The sequence below is a fragment of the Macrotis lagotis genome, chromosome 1, assembly GCF_037893015.1.
Source record: "Macrotis lagotis isolate mMagLag1 chromosome 1, bilby.v1.9.chrom.fasta, whole genome shotgun sequence".
NCBI lineage: Eukaryota > Metazoa > Chordata > Mammalia > Peramelemorphia > Peramelidae > Macrotis > Macrotis lagotis.
In genome coordinates, this window is record NC_133658.1 from 403634980 (window position 1) to 403662182 (window position 27203).

Here is a 27203-nt window from a genome sequence, read left to right on the forward strand (position 1 = left end):
ATACTCTTTCTTTATTTAATCTGCAAGAGGCAGCACAATGTAATGAACTAGCCTTGAAAATAAAAAGGCCAAGGTTCAAGTCCTGTTTCTAACATACTGGCCATACTGTCCTGGGTAACTTCATACTAATTTGCAGAAGTCTCAATCTACAATGGTAGGAGTTTCCTTATTAAGCAATTTCTAAAACTAGTGAAATCATGGTACCTATTCCCTTTATTTATTTATTTATTCCACAAATACTAATAGATTTACTTGTTGACTCTACATTAGAAAGTAAATAAACTCCTTGAAAGCAGGCATTGTTTTATTCTTTGTATTTGCTTGTCCAATGCTGGGAGCATAATAGGGTGCTTAATAAATGCTTACTGACTGATTCCATGTTAATAACGTGGTAAATAAAAACTCAAACCTTCCCCAAGTGAATTATTCCCTATTATAACTTATTTTATGCTTTGGGTGACAATCATTATTTAATTCAGCACTCCTCATCCTTCAACCCCTAAATTCTATGGTGAAATTAAAAGTTTCCTAGATGCTTTACTTTCTACTTAAAAAACTAAGTCTGTTTACACTGTAATCAACGAACAACTTAAAATGGAAATATTTTCCCAATGGTGTAGTGTAACTATAGGTATAATAGGAGAATAGTTTTGGGTTTTTTTTCCCTTCATAAAGTAATCAATCAGAGATTTAAAATGACAGAGGAAAAAGTTCTTAAATGCAGTAGTGGAAAGGAAAAAGGAAGAAATCAAGTAAATGCAATAAAATGCCTAACATAAAAGCCCTATTCAATTCTCTCTTGTAACAAACATCTTCAGTTCTGATAACAGCATATTTGAAAAACTGTTGGTAACAGTGCTGCAGAGAACTGCTCTGCAAAATTCAATGATGTTCCCTATGAAACTATCTAAGTGACCTTCACTTGAGAACAGAAATCAAGATATGAACTTTTCATCACTAACAATAAGACTCCATGGTAACCTATTGTGAAGTTCATTACTAAAGGGAACATGAGAGGTCAAGTGTAGGATTTTATTTATGATTTTATTCCACTTCAAAAGCCAGGTTATCATAAGCTTCAATCAGGTAAAACGTTATAAAATGCCAATGCCATATACAACGCTGGCATCTAATTTGAAAGATCACTTCAAGTTGATAACCCAGTGACCCTTTCTCTTGTGATTTGTAAAAGAAGAAATTATGATGAATGTAGCAGGATTTCAGCATACATAGGACAATACTGAAATTCAAGGCTCCTTTTATTACCAGTTCTGTTACCTTTTACAATGCTATCATTTAAAATTCAAACATTTGTATCTGAGGATGTTCTACCCAGAAAGCAAATAGCCCATTTATACACGTTTTGAGATTTTCTTAGATTCATAGACAAAAAGAAAATGATCTTTTACAGACAAATTACAACTTGAGTCCATCCTAACTTAGATGTGTATGTACGGGGTTGGTGTTAGGGAGTGTTTGGAGTGCGGGAGGTGGGGAGTTGAGGATAGAAGATGTCATTTAATTCTCGGGGGCCCTGACCCGCTGAGGGGTCAGAAAGCTGCTCGGATCGGAGGGAAATCGGCGCAGGATGGGGTGAAGCCCGGCCAAGCCAAGTCTAAGAAGGGTGTGGGAAGGCAGACAGGGATTCCTCTCCCATCCCCCAAACCGTCGGGTTTTCCATAGGGAAAATGCAAAACAAATGCATTTCTAAGAGAAGGAAAGCTCCCGGCGGGCAGGCGCTGGTTCGTTTGGGCCTTAGCGCGCCCAACACTCACCGGCGGAAGGAAAGGCTCAGCGGGCCCCGGGGTGAGGCGGGGCGGGAGGCCGCGGCCCGGAGGGGGCGCCTGGAAGGGGGCAGGGGGCCGAGGGAGCCAAGCCAAGGCCTCGGGGCCCAGCCGGCCGTTCCCGAGCCGCAGCACACTTCCACACACGCCCGGGGACCCACGCACCCAGGGCGCCGCGGCACACGGACACGCGGCGGCGCCGCGGCGCAGACACATGCGGCCCCGCTCCGCTCCGGGGCGCCCTCCCAGCCACGGCCGCGGCGCCCAGCTTGGGGGCCGGGCCGGGCCGAGGACCCAACGCTCGGCTGCTGACCGCGGCGACGCCTCTTACCTGAGCTCCCCGGTGTTGTACCGCTCACCGTCCCCCCCGTCCCCGCCGCGTTCCGCCATTACACAGGTCCCCCGCTCACCCACCCGCCGACCAGGAGAGTCCCATTGGGCGGAGAAGACGTCAATCCCCTCCCCGGGAGGCGGGCGTTGCCCGATTCCGTGACACAACTGGACGACACTACAGTCGCTCGGGCGGCCGGGGAAAGAACGCATCTGTCCATTGGGCAAAGGACCCGCCGACTTTGAAAGCGGTGAGGAGATAGCTCGCTGATTGGTTATACTAAAGGATTTATGGGAAACGCTACCGTAACAGCGAGGAACCGCTCGGCGCCCCCTCGTGGTCTGAAGAACTCGGTCCTCCCACCATCGCCCCCCCCCCCCCCCCCAGACCCGTTCCAGCCACGTGTCTGCCGGATCTTGGGAAAACCAATTATGTCGTCTCATTGGCCATCTGCGGCGCAGTCGGGGAACTTTGCTTGGAGTCCGCGAATCAGAGTTAAGTTTTCCTTGTCTTCAGAGCCATCAAGCATTTGTTCGAGCAATCTGTAACTTCCCACCGACCTTCCTTCCTTCTTGCTGCAAGTCCTGATCCTTAGTTCAATAAATAGCCTCTTTTCAAATTAAATCTTATGAATTTCGTAAAGGGAGGCAATTTAAATAGTATTAGAAAAATTAACCAGAAGGGATGTGTTTTTCAGGATACTAGATGCATTAACTATATTAAACTTAAATCATAAAATCTCAGAAACGTGTTTCCTCCACCAGGAACTGAGAGCTAAAATGAAACAACACCCCCCCCCCCCCCCGCCCTTTTCATTCATTCCTTCTTTATCGTTAGTTCCTCCATTAGAGGACAGAGTGAAGGCTGGACCTTAAGCAAGAAATCTCGGCTTCAGGTCCTGCTTCAGATACCATAACTGTGTGAAAATGAACATGCCCAAAGCCCTGAAGATTATGCATTATAAAGGAGATTCTTTCTGTGTCAGTGGAGCTCTCTGCAACCATAAAATCACTACTAAAAAGAAAAAAGAAAAATCTTTCATTTAAAAAGCTTCTCTTAAGCAGTGCTATGCTTATCTGGATTCAGATAAGACACATTCTTTACCTTCATGGAGCCTGAAGTACTACTACTGGTAGAGAGATGAGACAAAGATATCTTAATAATCCTTATATAAGAAATTCTTGTGACTCAAATGATCCAGGTATACTTTTGGAAATTTTACTCAGTCATTTGGTTTAAGTCACAACCCAGGAACCCTGGAAAAAATATATATATATATATATATGGTCTTCCTATTGCACTGAAACTAATATCTCTTGTGAAAAAATAGTTGTGATTGACAAGCTATTATGATTAATAGTAACAAAAATCATCTATCTGCACAACAGCCCTTTGAACATTAAACACTAAAGAGTAATAGCTAAATTTTCATATGTGAACTATAGCAATACACTGAACCCCACGGTAAGATGGATGTTGAGATGTTTTGGAGGTGTATTGTGTACCTTCCATTTTTGTAGATGATTTTTCCCGCTACTTCTGAACTGATTTTTTTTTGTTCTTGACGTCATCACCACAGCCCCCACAAGGGTTTTAGACTTGTACCAGAATAAGTCAATTCTGGCCTGTGTTCTCAAAAGGAGATATATTACATTATAAATATGTGTTTGTATGGTATTTTGAAGAAAGCGAAAAAAACTTGTCCATTTTTATATTTCATTAGTATCTCGGTTCTCATAGGGAAAATTGACCCACCTGTCATATTATTTTCTAAGGAACTGCTATTTCATTTCATGAAATCTAATAGGAGGGTGGCGAATGCTAAGCAATGTCTAAGTCTGAATGGTAATGCCCAAACAAATTTAACTTGAGAAATTTATATATTTAAAGAAATTAAACAATCCCCATCCTCCCAAAATAGAATAATAGTTTAGCATTTATATATAAGATTTTCAAAGCACTTTGTTATCCCATTAGATCTTCTCCATTCTATAGATGAGGAACTAGAGGCAAACAGAGGCTAAGTGACTCCTCCATGGTATCAAACATAACTGGTGGAATACAGATATATATAGATACTTATGTATATAAATATATATATGCATACATATTGAGAGGGAAAGGGAAAGAGAAGATTGAGGTATTGGGAATGAGAGAGAAAGGAGAGGGAGGGAGGAGAAATAGAGAGAGAGAGAGGAGAAGAGAAGAGATAAGAGGGGGAGAGGGAGAAGAAAAGGTAGGTAAGCTGATCTAGAAAGAGGGAAAGAAGAGGAGGAAGAGAGAGAATGGGAAAGGAAGAGAGAAAGGAAGAGAAGTATAGGACAAGGAAAAGGAAAGGGAGCATAAGAAAAAGAGAAGGGGAGGAAAAGAGACAGCAAGGAGACTGAAAAGAGGGAATGAAAGGTAAGAGGAGAGAAAGGGAGAAAAAAAGAGAGGTATATAGAGAGGCTGTGTGGAATAGAAGCTAGAAAGATCTAAGTTTAAATCCTGCTTCTGACTTGACTTTGTGACTCTGGGCAAATCTCTAAATTTCCAGGCAACTCTAAGTCTAAAGATAGTAGAAAAGATATCAATCTACCTTGCTAACTGAAGTGTACTGAAGCTTCCTCCCTAAAAATTTTATATACCCATGAAATCACAGGTATAATCTCAAAATTCACACACTGGTTAATGTTCCGTGATTTTATTTAAAGCAGAAGAAACTGAAGAGAACTAATGGCATTTTTTTTCCAGGAAGAAAAATAATCATTAGTACAGTCACAACTGAGTGACTCTTGAGAGAATGAGAAATGTACCAGTGTTGTATAAAACTGAAGAGCTGGTATTATCCCTTCTTAGCTGGAATATAATGGAGGCTCTGCATTGCCAACACGCCCTCAATTCCATGTGATAGAATTTAAAAGAGTTGAAGAGATAGCTTCAATTTCTGACAAAGAACTCATCCTTAAGCATAAAAACTCAAACCTTTAATAAACAGTCAAGGCCCAATTTTCTTTCAGCTATAGAATTTAAAATCCTTATTTCATTTTATCTATTTTTTTAGGGAAAAAAAATTTATTCTTCAGTGACATATTAACAAATTTGTAGCATGGTATCAGAAGACCCAGGTTATGCTTCAGCAAGTCGCCTAATCTTTCTGGGCCTTAGCTTCCCCTTTGTTACAATGATAGGGATGGGACTGGATGATCATCCTAAAGTTCCTTCCACTTCTAAATCAATAATCCTTTCAAGTCTTGGAAATTCTTTACCCAAACCATCATTAATGTCTTGGTTAATTTGATATTTCTTCTTCATGGAGAAAAACACCAGCTCAGCAGACATATCATGCTATAATGTCTCTTGTCTTTGAAACCCCTACTTCCGTACAACTGAATGACTTTTATGAGGGTAAGATTTTGCAAGATTTCAAATATAGTTTTTGAATAATTTAGATGAACAAAGACCAAAGAAACCACAAGAAGGAACCTAACACCTGAGGGAAATGATTATTCCTCTTTTATGTTAATAACCAAATATTACTTGAGGTTAAGATTTTTTTTCCTTTCTATTTCTTTAATTCCTTTAGAATATACTGCTAATCATTGAAGGATATTGTTGACCCCGCCCAGAAATTTGCCCCACCTAGGCCATCTTAGGTAGATATATTGTAGCCTTGGTGTTCCATGCTTCTGACTGATCAGGGTGGTAGTTGCTGAAGATTGTGGCTGTGGCAATTTCTTAAAACAAGATAACAATGAAGTTTTCCTCATCAATTGACTCTCTCTTTCACTTGAACATTTAGTTGCCTTGTAGAGTTATTAGCCTAATTTCTTTTTTTATTTTATTTTTCATTTATGAATAAAGCAAGTACATAGTCCATTAACATAGTACAATAAAAAAAGATGATAGAACATGAAACTATAAATCTTCTCTGTACAACTTTCTATTCCTTTCAAATAGGCAGCAAAATTATCAGGTAAATTTTTTTCTTCCCTCTCCACATTCTGTCCTAGAGATGACTACCATTAGACACAAAAAGATACACACACACGCACACACACACACATACACACATGTAAAATTATTCTATACATATTTCAATTTATCAGTTCTTTCTCTGGATACAGATAGCATCTTTCTTCATTTGTCCTTTATAGTTAATTTAGGCATTTAAAATAGATAAAGTAACTTGTTCACTCATACATTCTTAAAATAATATTACTGTTACTGTATAAAATGTTCTCTTGGTTCTATTCATTTTGTACTTCGTTATTTTGTGCAAGTCTTTCCATATTTTTCCAAGATCGATGAGCTCATCATTTTTATAGCATAATAGTTGTCCATCAAAATAATATTCCATAATTTATTCAGCCATTAATTGACCTAATTTCAATATTTTTCAGTCTCAGGGAGTAAGGAAGCCTGAGGAGAGGAAGAGGCAGTGAATAGCCTTTCCATGGAGCAGTCAGAAAATTCACCATCTTATATGGATGCAGTATATGGCACTCCAAAACAATTACAATAGTAGCATAAAAGATCACTGATTACAGATCACCAAGCTCAAATACTATAATAATGAAAAAGTTTGACGTATTGTATTATCAATATATAACACAGAGATACCATGTGAGCACAAGCTGTTGGAAACATGGCACCAATAGAGTAGCTTGATGCAGGTTTCCACAAACTTTCAATTTATAAAAGAAAAATATCTGTGAAGCACAATAAAGCAAAATGCAGCAAAACAAGGTAAGCCTGTACTCTACAGACTGTGTTCAGGAATACAAAAGCCTCATTATTCCTGGAAGCTTTGCCTCTCTCGCTCTCTTTTTTTTTTAAATTCAAATGTCTTTTCTTATTTTTTTCTTGCAAAAGACATACATCTAAGAGGATTGAAATAATGACTTTTATAAAACAGCATCATGAAGCTTAAAAAAAAGAATTCATTGCTTTTCATACAATAGTCACTTCTCAATGAGATCTGCCAACTTCCCTTAAGCAAAAGAACAAACACACAATTAATAAAAGTGCCTGGAATCATACCCTCCACTAATAGTATATATAACAGTTAGCACTTATAATTCAGCATGTCTTTTTCTCCCTTATTCATTTATTTATTTATTTTTCAATTGCATCAAAGATAGTTTCCAACATTCATCATTTTGCAAACTTTTGAGATTCACATCTCTTCCATCCCACTCCCTTTCCACTTCGCTCCACAGGCAGGAAATAATCTGATATAGGTTGTACATGTAAAATCATATTTAACATATTTCTTTATTTGTCAAGCTATGAAAGAAGAACTAGAACTAAGAGGGAAAAAATGAGAAATAAAAAGCATAAAAGTAGTTTTTTTAAAGTGAACATAGTATACATGGCTCTGAATTCAGAATCCATAGTTTTTTCATTGGATGTGTACGGAATTTTCCATAATATGTCTCTCAGGATTGTCCTCTGAACTGCTGAGAAGAGTCGGAGCAATCATAGTTGACCCATTTCACAATGTTGATGTTAGGGTAAATAATGTTTTCCTGGTTCTACTCACTTCATTCAGCATCAGTTCTTTCAAGTCTTTCCTTGCTTCTCTGAAGTCAGGCTGCTCATGATTTCTTACAAGAGTACTCCAAACATTCATATACTATAGCTTGTTTAGCCATTCTAAAGTTGATGTTGATCCCCTCAATTTCTAATTCTGCTGGTGCTGACTGATGGAGCACCTGTGTTTTCTTGTTTAATTGTACAATATCAATACTATGTGCTAACTAATGTTGATTGACTGAAATGAAGTAGCATGATAGAAAAAAGGCTAGATATGTTTCAAAAGACTTGAGTTCTAACTCTAATACTAACTAACTGTGTACTTCAGGCTAACCAATCACTTTTTTGTCTCTGAGCCACAGTTTAATCTTTTTTTTTTTAGATAATTTCTAAAATTCCTTCCAGCTCTAAGTCTAAGCTTCTCAAGCTCCCCAAGCACATGGCAGCCCAAGAGTCACTGATCAAGGTTGAATGACACAGAGTGATATGCAATCCTGTATATAAGTACAGAATTTTCAGCTCCAAGGGAGGCAACAAGAGGTTGAGAGATACAGTTCACTGTTGGAGTAGAGCCATCAAGGTCAGCCCTAGTTGTTGATATGGTGGTGTTGCTGTTTTTAACACAATAGAAAGTTTGTCTTCTCCTATAAACTGGAACTTCCTGTCTCCCTATCCCCAGACCAGGCAATTAGAGTCTACACTTGGCTTCCTAATTTTTCACCAGGGTCCCTTGTTAGTAGTTTCCCATGCCAGCCTACCCTCATTGAAAGTGCTACAGAGAATGCAGAACAATGGGCATTCTGGTCACCATCTTTCAAAACATAGTCATAAACCAAGACAACATTGTATATTTTAACAACATTGTTAGTGGGTTGGTTCTTATCCTTCATTATTGAAAAAGACCAAAATGACATCACTATGTTTAACAAAAATGACAAGGTGTCCGACTTGGCTGACCTCCAATACAAGCTTGGAATGCTCTACCACAAGTTGGGCACAAATAGTCCATGTGAACCCCTGGGGTGGGTACTCTAAGTTTATGTATGTCATGTTTCCTTTGAGCTGCTTCAATTCTGCCTCCCTCATAGAGTGCAGCACTCTCACTGATGAGGGCATGCCATGCTGGTGGTCCTGTGCCAATGTCTCCCATGCTGTGCAGTCAATTTTAAAGTTCTCTAATGAGACTTTCAGAGTGTCTCGGTTTCACTTCTTCTGACCCTCTTGTGAGCACTTGCACTGTCTGAGTTCTCCATAAAATAGTTTTTTTTGGCAAGTGTGTGTCTGGCATTCTAACAACATGTCCACTCAAGGTAGTTACAGTTAAGTGGTGCACTGGCTAGACCACTGGCCCTGGAGTCAGGAGGATCTGAGTTCAAATCCAGCCTTAGCTATGTGACCTTGGGCAAAGTCACTTAATTCATTGCCTTGCCAAAAAGAAAACCCCTCAACATCTGATAAAAATTACTGGGGAAACTGATCAACAGTTTAACAGAAAGTATGCATAGGCTACAACATTTTAAGATGATCGACTGTGATGGATGCAGCTCTGCTCAGCAGTTCAGAGATCAAGAACTGAAAGACCTAATATAGAAATGCCTTCCACATCCAGAGAAAAAAGTATGGAGTCTGAATGCAAGAGTAAAGCATAATATATTCACTTTATAAAACTTTATTATTATCCTTCCTTTTTCATGATTTTTTTTCTTTCCCCTTAGTTCCAATTTCTCTTTTACAACTTGACTAATATGGAAATATGTAAAAACACAATTGTTGAACTTTTTCTAAATTATTCAACACCATGGGAAGGGAAAGGGAAGGGAGAGTTGTAGAAAAATGTAGAAGTCATAAACTTGCAATTGGATGCATGTTGAAAACTACTTTTACCTATAATTGGAAAAATAAAATAAAATTTTAATTTAAAAAAAGACAGAGTCATAGGATAATAGATTTAGAATTGGATGGCTGGGTCACCAAGATCAAAAACCTTAGTTTTTAAAATTAACTGAGGTCCAGAGAGGTTAAGTGATCTGCCCAGGGTCACACAGCTAGTATGGTCTATTGCAGGATATGAACCCAAATCCTCCTGACTCCAAACACAATATTCTTTCTACTGAATACACTAATTTGTTTTGTTTGACTATATCTATTTGTTACCAGAAAAAGTTTGGGAGATGGGAAAAAAGGAGAAATAGAGACAAAGACCAACAGAGAGACAGAGAAATGCAATGAGATAGATTAAATATAAATAAGAAAAAGAAAGTAGAAAGATTCTGGATCTAAACTGCCATTAACTAGCCCAGTGACCTAGAACTAATTATTTAATGTCTCTGGCTCTTCAATTCTTCATCTATATAACAAGAACCTTGAACATACTTTTTTTCTGAAGTCCTTATAACTCTATATAATGGAGATCTATCCAATGGGATTTCCATGCTCAAAGCATGTACAGGCTGGTCTTCCTCCTGCCAGTCCACATGGAAGAGGCTGGAGAGTCTGTTTTCAGAAAAACATGATGATATGCAATGGAATAGCTCTACTCCCTATTGAAAAATGCACAGGTATTCTGTAACTGGTTCCTTGCTACTAACATAATGGTGAGAAGATGGACTATTGGCTGACTGTTGAGCTGAAACCAAAATACATTCAAAAGGCTAAAGTCTCAGAGTTTTCCTCTTTCCTGTTTAACTGTGTTCAAATGTGGAAGCAGGGACTAATTTCTTGAAACATTTGGTGGGAAGAGAAACTTTCTGAAGTCTTTTTCTCCCAAACAGCTCTACTACCATTTTTACTCTTTTAGTGAAGGAGTTTTGGAGACAGCTAAGACTTCGTGAGCTTTGAAAAGTCAGAGCAGTGATTCACTAGAGGTCTAGGAGCTAGAGTACATACAAGATATTTTAGCAAGCCCAGATGGTGAGGAACAAAGTCCCAAAGACTTGTTTGACCCAGAATAGATCTGTCAATCAAGAGGAAGCTGCAGTGATTCTTCTCTGGCTATGATGAATTCAGAAGTGAACTTGGCGAGGTGAATACTCTACAGAAGGTGCTTTAATAAGTTAACTCTCTCCAGAGATCACCCCAATAGAGATCTTCAAGCACTGATTAGATGATCAATTGCTATATGGAGATTGAGGGTATGGGAAAGATTCTCATTTATGTCTGGTACATGATGGAGATGCTTTTGAGGTTCATTCTAACTCTGAAAGTCAGTGGTTCTTTGTTTTAAGAGATCAAAATAAAGCATTAAAGGAAAATTTGAGGTAAGGGAAAACATTTTTAACTGGGAATATCAAAGAATGCTTCAGAGGAGGTCACACCTGAGTGTAGTATCTCCAACAGGGATTTAATAATCTTTGATGTATTGAGTTGCACTGAATTATGTCAAGATTTAAAATTTAAAAAAAAAAGGGTTTTTTTCAAATGGAGGAGGGAATTCATTCCAGACATAAGACAACAAGGAAAAGGGTGTGCTGAATGTGAGAAATAGTACAGTTGGACTAGAACCCAGGAGAAAATTAATTCCTTGAGGATAGAGACTGTTTTGTTTTTTATCTTTATAAGGCTAACACTTAGTACAATAACCATATTAATAAATTCTTGCTGAATTGAAGAAATTTATATTTTTAGGCTGTATTCTTTCCAGAATAATATATTACATAAACTATGCAATTGGTAAATGACATAGTGAAATTAAGAGGGGAAGTCTAGTATGGTAGAGAGCAAACTGGTCTTAAAATCTGAAAGAACTGGTCTAAGATTGGCTTCTGACTTAAACTGGTTGTGTGAACCTGGGCAGATTTCAGTGGCCCTGGGGCACTTAAGACTATAAGTTGCATGTATTTTGCATAATGTCAAATTGATGACCTCCATGAAATTTTTTTTAATTTTTTTAGGTTTTTTTTTGGTAAGGCAAATGGGGTTAAGTGACTTGCCCAAGGCCACACAGCTAGGTAATTATTAAGTGTCTGAGACCAGATTTGAACCCAGGTACTCCTGACTCCAGGGCCGATGCTTTATCCACTACGCCACCTAGCCACCCCTGACCTCCATGAATTTGGCCTTAAAAAATTAATTACATTAAATTAAACTTGTATTAACCTCCAGAATTTGTCCTAAAAAAGGATAAACATTAGCCTATAAGACTCAAGTGTCAAGAAAGAATAAAACAAAACCATGTTAATTTGTACCTTTATTAATATTTCTTTAAGCTCATTGATTATAAAGGCATGCATAGGGGTCCAGCTAGAATACCAGACCCCCAAAATGGATTTTTGGAGAGAGGTTCTTATACAATTCCACTATCAGAAAGTAGAATCTGAAAAAGAAACCATCAGGGAAGTAGCCCTCAACTCAAATTGGAGCTGGCTACCAGACAAATCTCCTAAGTCCTATATTTTAGGCACTATATTTCTTACCTTCTCAATTGGGGGGTGGGGGGAGGAGTAGAAGGAGAAAAACAATTTGACCCTGAAATTAAAATTTTAGTTAAAAAAACTATCTTTTGCAAAGCAAACTATCTTTTGCACGTCAGATACTGATCTGCATAAATAAAAGGAATCTCTTTATTGGACTTAACCCAAGTCCATGAAATCACAGGTCTAGCCCAATTCAAAAAAAAGAAAGGATAAACATTATCTTATTCACTAGATCCTCACATTTGAATTTTTGATACCTCTCAGAGCTCAAAAGAGATAAATCTAGAATAAATCTTCAGTATTTCAGTGGATCAGTAATTTAATTAGTATAGATACTTCCTCTACCACAGAACTCAGGAGTTGCTACTATTCCCCAAATTCATCAATATATTATCAATATACTAGCAACCTGATGACAAAATTCCCAGAACTTAGCTAGGCTGTTCCTCAGAGTCTGTCACCAGGCCCATATTCCTGAGCTTTTCAGCTTAGTGGGATCTTCCAGAGCTCATGATCTGTCATAATCTTTGAGAACCCACGGCCAATTCTATACTAGAGGAGTTGTTAGTAAGAGCTTAGCAAAGCAATATTAGGCTAAATATTTACTTTTATTTTATGTTTTAAAGATAACTTTTTTTTAATCTTAGTTTTATCCCTCTCTGGAGTCCTTGGCTTGAAAATCAGACTGTATAAGGCAACTAACTCATTGTCGGAATCATGGTCATTTTTGTTCTCTAGACACTTTTTAGCTCATTTACATCTTCCTTTCTTGCCCCCCCCATTTCATTTTGAAAATTGTGAAGCTGCTATTTTTTAAATGCAGGACATGTCAGAATACATTCCTAGAAATTGTATCATAAAGTAGATGTCATATTCAGTTGTATGGCAAAGGCCTAGACATTAAATGGATACACATCAAATGAGGAATGGTTAAACAAAATAGTGTATATGAATATAACCAACTTCTGAGGGTTAAAAATATGTGCCATTTCGTCTTTATATCCCCAGCTTCAGCCCTATACCTTGCACAGGTCAGGGCTGTCCAAAATGCTTTCTTTCCTGTGAGAAAATGTTATTCAATTGTGAAAACTAAGAGAAAATCTTTTAGTGCATTGTTTAAATCTAACTCTGCAATAGTTGGGAAGCTGGACTCCTTTTCCCTGCCACTTAGAGATCCCTTAACCAAGGACCTTGAGTGTGCTGACCAAAAACCCAGTTAGAGCAAAAGATTAATGCAAATTTACTCACAATTGTACATCTCAAACCATATCTTTTATCTGAAAACTGACACTATATCGATAGGCCAATTAGTTTCCATATTCACAGACACTTGGACACCTTCTTTCCTGAATTCAGGGAATTGCTCCTGTTTACTCTCCTCCTCTCAGCTTGGAAAGTCTATAATCTGTCATCCAATTAGAAATCATATTATGCAATGTTGTTTTGTTTCCTTTTAATTAACTGACTTTATTTGATTAATTATTTTTAATGTATAAAAATCTGTCTTCTATATTCATCCAGGTCAAAACTGAGGAGATCTAGTCCTAGTTTGTTGGGTAATTGCCATACATTGCTTAATAAATTGATATTCCCATAAGATCAAACCTGTTTCCTCAGTTATTTCTTGCATCCACCACAGATCCACATCCTCCGCCTTTATGACTGACCATATATGATGACTATGCCTTTCCAATGCCGTGAAAAGCTTGAAGAAATAGAGTTCTGGGCTAGAATCAAAAGAAGCAATCTCTGTGGAGAAGAGGCCTGATAATCCCACACCAACACCAACCACCCACCAGGACTATCACTGATGGGGCAGACAAGTCATCCTAGATGAAGCAGCAAATAAACCTTAAGGGAAGACTGAAGGCAGCATATACTGGTCAGGCCAAAAACCAACTTGACCACCACCTTCCCTCTGACCCTGGTGGGAGACAGTGATGACCCCCAAAACCCTAAGAAGAGCAGAACCTCCCAGAATAATGGTTCTGCTTCCCTCTTGACCCTCACAGCCAGAACTGGGGAAGATTAAACCCTTGTGAAAAAGAGACCTGCTACTTCTACCACAAACATTCTCCAATAACCAGATAAGTATGAGCCCAGCAGAATCCCATGGATTGGCTATAAAATCTTAATAAAGGGGAAGAAAACTCTTGAGACAATGCTACCTGTTGCCTCGAACAGATGCTGCAGTCTCTGCTTACTCAGAAACTACAAGTACTTAAGACTTGGGTGGGGGGGCAGAATTCTTCTTTGCTCATGTCCAGAAACTGATAGGGTTTTATTAAAAATGACATTAAAGAAGTTGTATTATTATTTGTCTTACCACTTTAATAGCCCTAAGCACCAGGAGGACTTTTCATTGAATTTGTACCTGAAACTTTCTATTGGAATTTGTGCCTATTAGAATCTGAGCTCTTTGAAAGCAAGGATTATCTTACTTTCTCAATTGATACACCCCAGTGTTTCATAGCACATTATTTTGCATGCAGAAAATAGTAAGTGCTTAATAAATTTTTTTTCATTCATTCCTGCATCTTTGTATCTCCTGCATTCAGCACAGTGCCTACATAGTTAGAGTTTAATAAATTCTTGTTGAATGAATGACTCAATGAATGATATGAAACCACTTATATCAATTTTTTTGTTTTGTTCCCAAGGCCTTATGGAAGAACAGAGAGCTTCTATTTGTCATTCTTCTTCTTGTCACTAGAGGATCCCCTTGTTACACCAAATCCCTTACTTACCTGCAAGACAAAGAAGAACCCAGCATTTCTTTTGGTCAAATACTTTAGAGCTCCCACTGAACTGTGGCTTCACTTAAAAGCCTGAACTTCAGTTGGAATAAATTTCAAGGTTGGGTATTTCTGAAATAAACCTCATGTTAAAAATCCTGCTTCAGCCAACTCTAAATGGGCAGTGGTAATGGGGGTTGGGGATAGGGAGGCTTGGTTCACAAGGATAATTGAAATCCACAAATAACTCAAACCTCACTTTAGCCCACAGTGACTAACTCCCTCCCCAACCAAACCTTTTAACAAAGAGTCAAGAAGGCTTTTTTAATGTTCAAAAGCAGCCCATACTTTAGACAAATAACAAGTAAGTTTACATATTGTAATCAGTACAACAACCTAGATAAAGTCAATTACAAAAGAATACCATCTAGGGGTTATAAATTTTTTTTTAAATGAGCTCAGTAAGGAGTAACTGATAACTTGAATCCTACAATCTCAGTACAAAAAGTAGAAAGGCATGATGAAAAAAGACTCCAGCACTTTGTCTAGCTCCTCTACCACACTTTGAAAAGATGATAACCGGAATCACAAGAGGAGAGCCAGCATGAATAGGAAGGGATCCTCTCTGGTAAAGGGATCACCCACATCATATTGATGTGAGCAGCTAACGTACAGAAAGATGGTAGGCAAGTCAAATCAATGGAGTTAAGTAGAAAGCTCTGAATTTAGGAGACCTAAGTTCAAGAGAATAGTCTTAACATTAAAGCAACGGTCAAGTTATTTCATTAATCTGAATGTGTTTCCTAAATGGGCATGTTATTTGCACTACTTACCTCAAAGGATGGTTATAAGGAATATATACTCTAGAAGCATTAAAGAATGGTTAACTTCTTCTTAAATAACTTCCTAAAGGTAATATAGCTACTTTTGGACAAAACTAGAGCCTGAACCCAACTCTCTTTGGTTATTTCTGTTAAGTTGCAATCTGTACTGGTGAAAGGAATGATAGGGACAGAATCAAATTATCTAAGTATTTTATTAAAGGAACGTCATACCATAATTTTAAAGTTAATGTATTTCCAAGGATCCAAAAGCTGTACGGAAATATACAGTGCAATTGGAAGATACATCAGAAAGAAGGCAGTAGTGAGGTTAGAGGAAAGATGGTAGGAATGATCTCTTACAGAAGATGGGATCTGAGTTGAGTCCTGAAGGTAGTCAGATAAGTCAGGAGATAGAGGTGAGGAAGGAAAGAACTCCAGGACAGCCAGGTTTTAGGCTATGTACTTGAAGTGTGAAGTGTGTGTCTAATAAAGTGGTAACTATTTGGAGATATGTATCTATGTCTGTATATCTCCAAACAGTTACCACTTTAAATCAGGCCCTTATCACTTCTCACTTAAATTATTTCACAGCCTCCTTATTGGTCTTCCTGATTCAAGTCTCTTACCAACCCTAGATCATCCTCCCCACTGCTCCAAAAGGAATTTTCCTTAAGCACAGATCTGACTGTATGACTTCTCTACTCAACCACTAATTTGTCCAATATCCATATATTTTGTGTAACTTCTCTTTTGTTGTTGTTCAGTTATGTCAAACTTTTTCTCAGCAAAGATACTAAACTGGTTTGCCATTTCCTTCTCCAGTGGATTAAGATAAACAGAGGTGACTTGTGACTTGTCTAGCCAGTAGGTATCTGAGAGTGATTTTGAACTCAAGTCTTCCTGAGAGAAATGCTATGAAGATGCATACAACAAAAACTGGCAACAGATTGAATTTGGAGGGGAATTAAGAATTGGGGAGTTGAGGATGACGCCTAGATTACACACCTGAGTGAGTGTTATATTCTCAGCAATAGTGGTTAAAAGGATGGGTTGTGCTTTATAATATATTATGTTTAATATGTCTATAGATCATTCAGTTTGATATGCACAAAAGAACAAAATAACTACTTGCAAGGAGTTTACATTTGAATGGGAATGACAAGTACATATAAAATTGTAGAGGACAAATACACATTTATACAAAGTCATTAAACAGAAATTAGTTTGTACTAGCTTTGTGACCTTGAACAAGTCACTTAACCCCATGGCCCCACAAAAAACAAACAAAAGAAAAATAGCAATTGGGGAGAACAGAAAAGGCTATATATGGTCATCATACAGAGAGGTGAATGTTTTCAGTGCATGGATTGAGAAATTTATTTTTTGGACATAGCTAATGTGGAAATGTTTGACTGTATTTGTTACAAAAGTTTGTTTTCACTTTTCTTTTCCCAATGGGTGGAAGTGGGAAAGAAAGAAAAGGGATTTTGTTAACTTAAAAAAAAGGTATAAGAAAAGAAAGTTTTATGAAGAAAGTAGTGTTTGAGTTGTGTCTTAAAGGAAGAGGAGGCAGACTAGCCATCATGACCAGAAAGGACTATATATTGTTGATGGAGCTGTGAACTCATCCAACCTTTCTGGAAAGCAATTTGGATTGACACCCAAAGGGCAACAAAAAGGAGCATACCCTTTGATCCAGCAATACCACTACTGGGTCTATACCCTGAAGAGATTATGAAAAAGGGTAAAATCATCACTTGTACAAAAATATTCAAAGCAGCCCTTTTTGTGGTGGCAAAGAATTGAAAATTAAGTGAATGTCCATCAATTGGGGAATGGCTTAACACTATTGTTCTATTAGAAGCCAGGAGGAATGGGAATTCAGGAAAGCCTGGAAGGATTTGCATGAACTGATGCTGAGTGAGATGAGCAGAACCAGAAGAACTTTGTACACCCTAACAGCAACATGGGGGTGATAATCAACCTTAATGGACTTGCTCATTCCATCAGTGCACAATTTTAGGATATCCGTGATGGAGAATACCATCTGTATCCAGAGAAAGAATTTTGGAATTTGAATATAGATCAAAGACTATTACCTTTAATTTTTAAAAAATTATCTTATTATGTAACTTTGCTATCTCTTATACTTTATTTTTCTTCCTTAAGGATTTGATTTCTCTCTCATCACATTCAACTTAGATCAATGTATACCATGGAAACAATGTAAAGACTAATAGACTGCCTTCTGTGGGGGATGGGGGGAGGGAAACAAGATTAGGGGGAAATTGTAAAACTCGAAATAAGTAAAATCATTCTTAAAAAAAAGAGAGAAGGACTATAAAATGACTATAAAAAAGGAGAATATTCCAGGCATGTGAGATGTATAATGCTACAGAGAAAGGAGATGGAGTATCTTGCTTGAAAAACAGAAATTATGGAGGCTATTAGGTGTTTCAGTGAATAAAGCATGGACCCTGAAAACTTCTGATAATAGCTATGTCACCCTGGGTGAGTCACTTTACCCCAGTTGCCTCCAAAGAAAAAAAAAAGAATGAAAAACAGAAGTATGACTAGTTTGGCTGGATCACAGTATGTGAAAGGGAAAGTAATGTCTAATGGGCCCAGCAAATAGATGAAAGCCAGGTTTCACTTTAAAAACTAAACCAGGAAGCTGTTTATTTTATCCTATGAGCAAGATAAAAATCTTTGGATTAGAGTTGAGTAGAGAAACCATGGAATCAGATCTGTGATTAATGAAAATTCATTTTTCAGCAGTATGGAGAATGGACTGGAGTAGTGAGAGACTTGAATTAGGGAGACTGATTAGGAGGCTGTTGGAATAATTTAAGTGAGAAGTGAAGAGGGCCTGAATTGAGTTGGTAGTTATGTGAATGGAAATTAGAGTTTAGATATAATTGATGCAGGGGGAAAATGAAGAGAATTGTGAATGTAGGAATTGGGTGGAGATGTAAATTGAGATATAAATTGACTAGAAATAGAGAATTATAGTTGTAACAGAAACAATTTGTAATCTCAAATTGGGTGGAGATCACCATTACCATTGATTCATTGTTTAATGAAAAATTTGTATTGATTTCCTTAGGTTTTACCCTCTACCTAATTCCAGGTCCAGTATAGGGGAAGGGAGTTCACCTTTTGCCCTCTGGATGAGAGGCAAGACATAAAAACCTGGATTGGACCCTGGTTCAGAGATGCCAGTCTTCTCTGACCTGTGGTTCAGCCAATGCTTTCTCTCTCTCTCTCTCTCTCTCTCTCTCTCTCTCTCTCTCTCTCTCTCTCTCTCTCTCTCTCTCTCTCTCTCTCTCCCCCCCCCCCCCGCCCTTCCTATGTCTTGTAACCTTTTAAATAAATTTTTTTTTATTTCTACCCTTGCTTTCTGATTCCTCATAAGCAGAACTGAACTCAAGCAGCCAGTGACTACATAATGATGTTATGAAGGTAGAAATAGAGAGGTTTGGCCCCTGATCAGATTTCTGAAGCAAGGGACATTGAGGAGTCCAGGATATTGCCATGTATATGAACATAATTTAGTATTAGAGGGTTGTTTGGGGCTCAGAGGATTTTAATAGTTTGTCCAAAGTCATACAATTGGTAGGTGTCAGATTTTGGTTTTGAACACATTCTTCTGAACTTTCACATCCAGTACATACCATTTCCTCCATTTCTGAAGCAAAGTTGGAATCTTACAATGAACCAAACTTTGCATATATATATAAGTAATTAGTCATTAGCATTAGCATAGAATCCCAAAATAGGGATTACTTGCTATCATTGTTTTTAGATTTTGCTTTTTTTATAACCTTGTTACATACTTTTTAAGAATAATTTTTATATTTTACACTGTTTGTAAGTTCAGTGCTTCCTTTGTTATTTGAGTGGCCTTTTTTTTTCTTAATCCTTAACTGACTGTGGCTGCAAAAGATCATTATTTCCACCAGGAATTCAGTAGATGTGGGAATCATGGAACAGCACAATTTAAGAAAAATAAAAATTAAATATAATTCAAAAAACTGAGAAATACACAGTAGGTAAAAAGAAGCATAAATTTTGAGCTGTGAAGCTCCTTAAAAATAATATAATCCAACTTCCTTGTATTATAAATGAGGAAACAGAAATTCAGTAAGGTTTAACCCTACTAAATGATTAAATTTTCAGTATGAGGAAGGTCACTTTTTAAACACCTATTAGAATGTCCCTGGGTTAGGGGATATGAGGAATGAAGGGCATTGATGGTCTTCACAGGGTGTGGAGGGGGGCCCCTTTGAAATCCATTACAAAGGGGGAATGGCCCCAATCAATCACAAAACTGGGAGAGTACTCCTAATCTCACTCCAAAAATGACAAACTAGATTAGAAGAAACTAATCCTTAACTGATCAAGAAAGAGTAACCTAGTCTTGACCTTCTTCTTTGCACATGCTCAAAGAGATCTATCTGTTCTTGCTCATTAGTATAATGAGCAGGGTGGGAAACATGTAGGAACCAATGTATTGATTAGATTTGTGACCCCAGCCTATGATTGGCATGAAAGGGCAGGAACAAAGTTTTTCAAAGTGCCATAAAAGAGCTTGTATGTTGGGATTTCCCTGCCCCTCACTCCCACCTTGAGAGAGGTGTGCCATTTTGTTAAGATATCTTAATAAAAACCATTTTAATCACTCTGAACTAAGTATTCTCAAGCCATTTTATAATGAGCCATTTATAATAGAAAATTTTCTCAAGATCACACAGATAGCAAGAAAAATAGTATTTGAACCCAGGTTGTCCAAAGCTGGAGTCCTCCTACTTTGGATTCACCATAGTGCTTCTGGCTATAGCACCTTTCAAAACACAACATGGAAGACATCTGTTACCAAAAGGGAGGTGGTTTAATCTTTTTTGGGAGAATGAGAAACAACAGATGGGCAGCTGAAGAGATACAATGATATGCCTAAAACAAAGAAGGGTTCTAAGTAGAGTAGCACCTTTTTTGGAGAATTTGTTGAATTGCTTACATCATAGATCACCCCTACTTCACAGCCATCATTTCACCAGGGTGGCCACTAATTCCCCTTATTCATATACTAATCACTACATTTCTTAATAGTTGATTAGACTAGGAGAGGGGAGATGGAATTCATCAGCTCTAGAAATGACCCAGAGGGTTGGGGGTGGAGATGGGAGTGGAAAGGGAAATGTGTAAAAGAACTATACAAGGGGGGTGGCTGGAGTCAGGAGTACCTGGGTTCAAATCTGATCTCAGGCACTTAATAATTAACTAGCTGTGTGGCCTTGGGCAAGCCACTTAACCCCATTTGCCTTGCAAAAACCTAAAAAAAAAAAGAACTATACAAGGGTGGTTATTGAATGCTTTTGGTATGCATTAGACCCTACTTGGATTCCCTAAAATACCAAATAAAGTTTGTGTTTGGGGACTAATACTTTATAATGTGTTTAAACTGCTATATGTAGTTTAGAAAATACAGGAACTGTTCTGCACCAGCGCCTTCAGTTTAAACCTTAAATCCCTAAAGCCCTCAGGCTGAAGGCATTTATTGGTAGAATGCTGAAAAAAAGGGTGTGGTTATCCAAGTCTTTATCTGACTTTGAATATTTTACTGCCAGTTTTCTTGAATTGTGTTCTGAAAAGAATCTTTTTGTCACTATTGTTTTTCCAAAATACTGAAATGAAAGTCAAAAAACACAAGAACTAATTTCATCTTTGCTACTGAAAAGAGAAAGAGAAAGAATAGGATGGAGGGAGAAACCAGTGAGTTTTAGAACTTGAATTCTGGATTGAAGGAGAAATAATGGGAAATAAGATATTGTAATGGTGGAGTATCTGTAGTACTGGCCTTGAAATAAAAAGCTCTAAGTTCAAATCTCACCCTCTGAGACACCATTTGCGGGTTTATAGAAAAATTTCCTCTCAAAACCTGTTTCTTTACCTGTAAAATGAAAATAACTATTGCGTTGAGGAAAACACATTTTTATGAACTTTAAGCATAGTGTTGTTCATCTTACTTTATTTGGACAGAATTCACAAAGAAATGGTCTGGAATAACTCGTTTGTATAGTTTTCATCAATCAATAAATCCATACTCCTTAAAGATATATATCTGTAATTACTGATATCTTTGACCTAGACCTGAATTGTCATTACAAACACCCCAATTTCCATAAACAAATCCTCAAGACTCAACCATTTGATAGATGTTTTGGGGGGGGGGGGTTTAATGGTCATATTGTTGGTGGAATTCGTGTGGATATCACCCATCAAGGATCTTTTGATTCCATTATTGAATCTTCAATATTTCATAGATTCCATATGGAGGTAAAATACTTTTGGTCACTTTTAACAATTCCATTGGCATAAACAATGATATATTTATCCTTTACCCTTTATTGTTGATTGATGAGATGATTTCTTCTTGCTCCAAAAGTATTTCTATAACTTTTTAAATTTCTTTTAGGTCACACAACTAGACAATTATTAAATGTCTGAAGTCAGATCTGAACTCAGGTACTCCTGACTCCAGGGCCGGTGCTCTATCCACTGTGCCACCTAGCTTTCCCCACCCCCAACTTTTTAATCTCTATCATGTGCCCTAAAACTATCTTTTTTTTGAGCCGTGTGGCCTTGGGCAAGCCACTTAACCCCACTGCCTTGAAAAATCTAAAAAAAACCCCAAACCTATCTTTTTTCCTTTTTGTCAAAGTATTAATTTGATTTAAAGTGATTAATTTAAAATAATAAACCTTGTGCTTCATTTATATAGTAGGGGATTTTAATAGGATGATTTCCAAATCTTTCATAATCCATTTCTTAGCTCTGAAAAAGTATCATAATATGGTATTGTATAGTATTGGTGGTATTGAATAGGTACTTTATAGATGTTCTCACATAGTTGTCAGGGTGTCAGTCTCTTTACATGATAGATTTAATCCTGGAGATATCTTGTCTGGAGGATGCAAGGTTTTTGGTATCATCTTCCATTGATTCAGTTTGACCTCTGAATCCAAGTGTAAATTCAGTCTCTCTTTTCTTGACCTAGATTAAGAATTTTACATTAAGCACATCCAAATGATATTTTGATATGAAGAAAGATTCCACAAGATAAAGAAACTATTTAGTTAGTTTTTGGTGGAGCCATGTAACTTTATGCTATTCATGTTATATCAAGTGCTTAATAAATATTTTTATATCAATCACTCTTTTTTTTTGACAGGGCAATGGTGTTAAGTGTAATCACTCTTTAAGCAGAAAGTCACACACAGTTCTATTTTGAAGAAAAGATAATTAGTTAAAACTAGACATAACAATAAGAAGCTTAGGTGCAGCTAGGTGGCACCGTGGATAGAGCACCGGCCCTGGAGTCAGGAGTACCTGAGTTCAAAATCTGGCCTCAGACACTTAATAATTACCTAGCTGTGAGGCCTTGGGCAAGCCATTTAACCCCATTGCCTTGCAAAAGCCAAAAAAAGGGCAAAAACAAAAATAAAACAAATTTAAGCTTTGGAGGAGAAATTTAAGCTTTCTCCATGAAAGATGTTGAGTTTAATATCATTTTTTTATATTATTGTATTGGGAATATATGAACAACAGAGAAAGAGTTTTCCATGGAGATATAAAATATTCTCATCATATTTAAGTCTATTTGTTATATTTACAGTAGATGAATAAACCATGAGTGAGGAACGGAGTAAAAGTTATGTGATAATCAGTAAAACAGTGTAAATGCTATGGTGCTTTAAGGGAGCTTGTTCAAAATAATCAACAATATTTATATTGTTACTTTGCAGCCCTAGCATAGCCTTTTTGCTTCTTAGTCAATATAGTCGAGCTCTTTTGGTAAGTTAAAGGGACTTTTTTTTCTTTTTAAGTGACAGAAGCTATGTCCTTGTGAAGGAGTCACAACCATTCTATGTTTCTATGTCAGTTAAATCATGAAACCAATTTTGAGTTGGTCTTATCTTGACCAAATCCAGGTTTCCAAGGCAACAGCTCCCAGACAAAACCATGCCTCCCCCATTCATCTCCTGCTGAGCTATTATCTCTACTCCCTCCCCACTAGAAATGGAACTCTGTCCCTGAGTTTTGATAAGACAGCTTTGACTTTTTCTTGCTCAGAAGGAAGCATTTCCCAAATATCCTCCTACCATACCAATGTGAGAACACCCTTCTCTCTCCTTGTTCCTCTGTTTCATAGGTATTGCCTTTCCTTATAAGAAATGTAAGAATATAAGCACCTTGCAGGCAAGAATTATTTTTCTTGGGGTAACTAGTTGGCACAGTGGATAGAGCACCCTCCAACCTTGGAGTCAGGAGGACCTGAGTTCAAATTCGGCCTCAGACACATGACACTTACTTAGCTATGTGACCTTAGACAAGTTGCTTAACCCCATTGCTTTACAAAAACAAACAAAAAAAGAACTATTTTTCTTGTTTGCGTGTGTATCCCCAATTCTTATCATTGTTTCTGGCACAAAGTAAATGCTTAATAACTGTTCTGTCTCTCTGTCTATCAATCTCTCTCTCTCTCTCTATCTATCTATCTATAGCAGGAGTTCTTAAATGGGGTTGGATGTTTGGTTTTTTAAAAACATATTGATAACTTTATTTCAATGTAATGAGTTTCCTTTTTAATCCTTTGCAATTCCTATGAATTTAATTTTATGCATTTAAAAACATTATTTTGAGAAGAGGTCCATTGATTTTGATAATGATGTTTGTCTTTCATTCTCAAAGAAGACTATCAGGGAGATTATGCCATGACAAGTACATGAATTACCATATTTCTTCATGAATAATGTTACAAATGGTTCATGAATACTTAGTCCAGAGTGATTAAAATGTTTTTTATTAAGACATCTTAATAAATGACACACCTCTCTCTAGGGGAGAGGGGGGGGGAGGAATTTAGGTCTTATATGCAGTTTGAAAGGCTTTGTTCCTACCCCTTTATGTCAATCATTGGCTGGGCTCACAAATCTAATTGTTGCATTCACCACCATACCTTTTCCCCTCCCTGCTCATTCTACTAATGAACAAGAATAGCTAGACCCTAAATTAACTCAGAACTAGGTGGGCAAACCTGGACTAATCTCAGTTTTTGATCAGATTGAGGCTAAGTCTTTATAGGCAATTATACAGGTAGACCCCAGTCTTTGAAATGTAAACTAACAATGTTCCCTTCACATTCTTATGGAACCCAAACACTACATATTTCTCACATATAAAATGTGCCCTTTTTCGAAAAATTTGAGATCTAAAAACTGGGAGCATCTTACATAATGGTTGTAGATTTTTTTACTTGCATTTCCTGCTTTTGGGAGCTTGGTGTTTTTTTTTTGTTCATTGTTTCCCATCTGATATGGTTCTGCCCAGATAGATTTCAGAAAAGATTTTCATATAAGGCTGAATTCAAGTTCAAAATGATTTAGTTTGCAAAAGGGAATGGAAATCTGTGCACTGCTCAATTTCAGTTTGGTCCTCCTTCAACTGAGAAAACAATCTGAGACTGGCTAGTAGAAGAAAGAAACCCTACTGAAACGGCCACAGCAGAAGAAGACCACGAGAGGCAACTCAGCCAAATGGCCTGAGTTAGAGAATTGAAGAGATGGATTGAAGAGCAAAGGGTCATTGGAATTTCTGTGTCCACAAAGATGGTTCAGCAGGAGACCAGAAGAATTGCTGATGAAAAAGAAGGGACTGATTTCCAAGGAGGACACTACTGGTGCTTCAGATTCATGAAACAGAATGGACTGAGCATATGTCCACTCATCAGACTTGCCCAAAAGATGCCTGAAAGCTATTAGCAAAGGTCCTTGAATTTCATGATCAATGAAACTTGAGTACAATAACTTTATAAAATTTATTTCTTTTCAAGTTTCAGGCCCCAAAATTAAAGTATCATATATTTGGGGAAATATGGTAGATTTAAATGAGGGGATACTGTGCCTGTGCTAAGGAACCTCACTTTTTCCTCTGGAGCCATCTGGGTCCAGTGGTCAGATATGGATCAGAACGGCTGGAGATGCCCCTGGTTGCACAGCAATCAGTATTAAGTTACTTGCCCAAGGTCACAGAGCAAGTAAAGTATCAAGTGTCTGAGGCTGGATTTGAATTTTGGTCTTCCTGACTCCAAGGCCAGGGCTCTACCCACTGTACCATCTAGCTGCCTAACCATTGATTTTTATCTGTCAAAGGAGTCCATGATATATAAAGGTTAAGAACATCTAATGTAGAACCAGCTAACAAATTCCATACCACACTATCTATTTTTGTGACTTGCAAGGGCAATGACATTATGCTTATGCTAACCCAAACAGTTACATCAGAGTCCTGTTGGTCCAAAATTCAAGATTCTTTCCAGGCTTTTGCAGCTATCTTCATTATAAACTGCCATGGTCTCAGGGCACATGAAGGATTGGGTTGGGGATGATGAATAATATAAATAGCAACAATCCCCTCAAGTAACTCTTTGTGCCCCTGGTCCTTCTTGGCATACCCCTTTTTGCTCCTCAGTCAAGAGAATATTTGGGTTTTTCAAAAGCATTTTAGATTCTTTTCATGAGACAGGCTTCCAGTTCTTTCTATAAAGTATATAAATGCAAACTTCCATATCCAAGAATCTGATAATAAATATTTAACTAACAGCTCTCCAGAAAAAAAATATATATCCACAATACACTTCTAACTTTTATCTTTATTAACAACTTCTCCATAACTTTTTTTTTTAGATTTTTCAAGGCAATGGGATTAAGTGGCTTGCCCAAGGCCACAGGCTAGGTAATTATTAAGTGTCTGAGGTCGGATTTGAACCCAGGTACTCCTGACTCCAAGGCTGGTGCTCTATTCACTGTGCCACCTAGCCGCCCTATAACTTTCAACAAAATAATAAATCAAACACTGATTTGCCAGTTTCCAAGCTGTAAATAATAACATGGAAATTTTAACAATTGGCATAGTTTAAGTCCAGGTCATCACATTTCTTTCCTGCATTTGCTTCACTGGTTTTCTCGTATTTTGATAGTATTTAAGTGATATAGATGCAGAGAAACCTGGGCTTGGAAGTGAAGAGATCAGTAGGAAACAAACTTTGTAAATCTTTAGTCTGAATGTAAATTCTTCCTGGTCCTTCCATACTCCAGGGCCTGACCTTCAACCTGATTTGGATTATATGGTTTTGTTTTGTTTTGTTTTGGGAAGGAGTAGCCAGGGAGTACAGGTCCTGGAAGACCACCTAAAAGAGACTCCTCCCCTAGAGGCAATGAGGAACTTGGGTCATTCCCAGGTCACCACCCTCTCCCATGGACTCTTGGAGATAATTTAAGGAGATTGGAGGGAAACCCTAGCCCCTTTTTACCTTCCAGTCTCCTGCTGAACCCTGGCCAGCTGGCTTGGCCAATTCAATCAGTAATCCAAGTAATCTTCACTTTAAACTTTTTAACTTTACTATTACTTTCTTAATATGCTATAACTTCCTTTAATAAATCTCTATTTTCTTTCCAAAACCTGCATTCCTGATTCTGAGCTGCAATTCATTGCAGGGCAGAACCGAACTCAAGAAACAAATCAGTGGCAATAATACCTTT

General features: G+C 37.6%; 1 protein-coding gene across 14 annotated transcripts in view; it reads right to left on the bottom strand.

Moving 5' to 3' along the window:
* TCERG1 (transcription elongation regulator 1) overlaps positions 1-2469 on the bottom strand; it is an 82651-nt gene extending 80182 nt beyond the window's left edge. For 13 of the 14 annotated variants that reach the window (XR_012473782.1, XM_074212677.1, XM_074212685.1 and 10 more), the window contains exon 1: positions 2116-2220. Coding sequence is in view for 12 of the 14 variants with exons in the window: in XM_074212677.1 (XP_074068778.1) it covers positions 2116-2174 (59 nt within the window). In the remaining 2 variants the exon portion in view is untranslated. Of the gene's footprint in view, positions 1-2115; positions 2221-2419 lie in introns of those variants that run through there. The other variant, XM_074212687.1, reaches the window with a different exon arrangement.
* Between the last annotated feature and the right edge of the window lie 24734 nt (positions 2470-27203).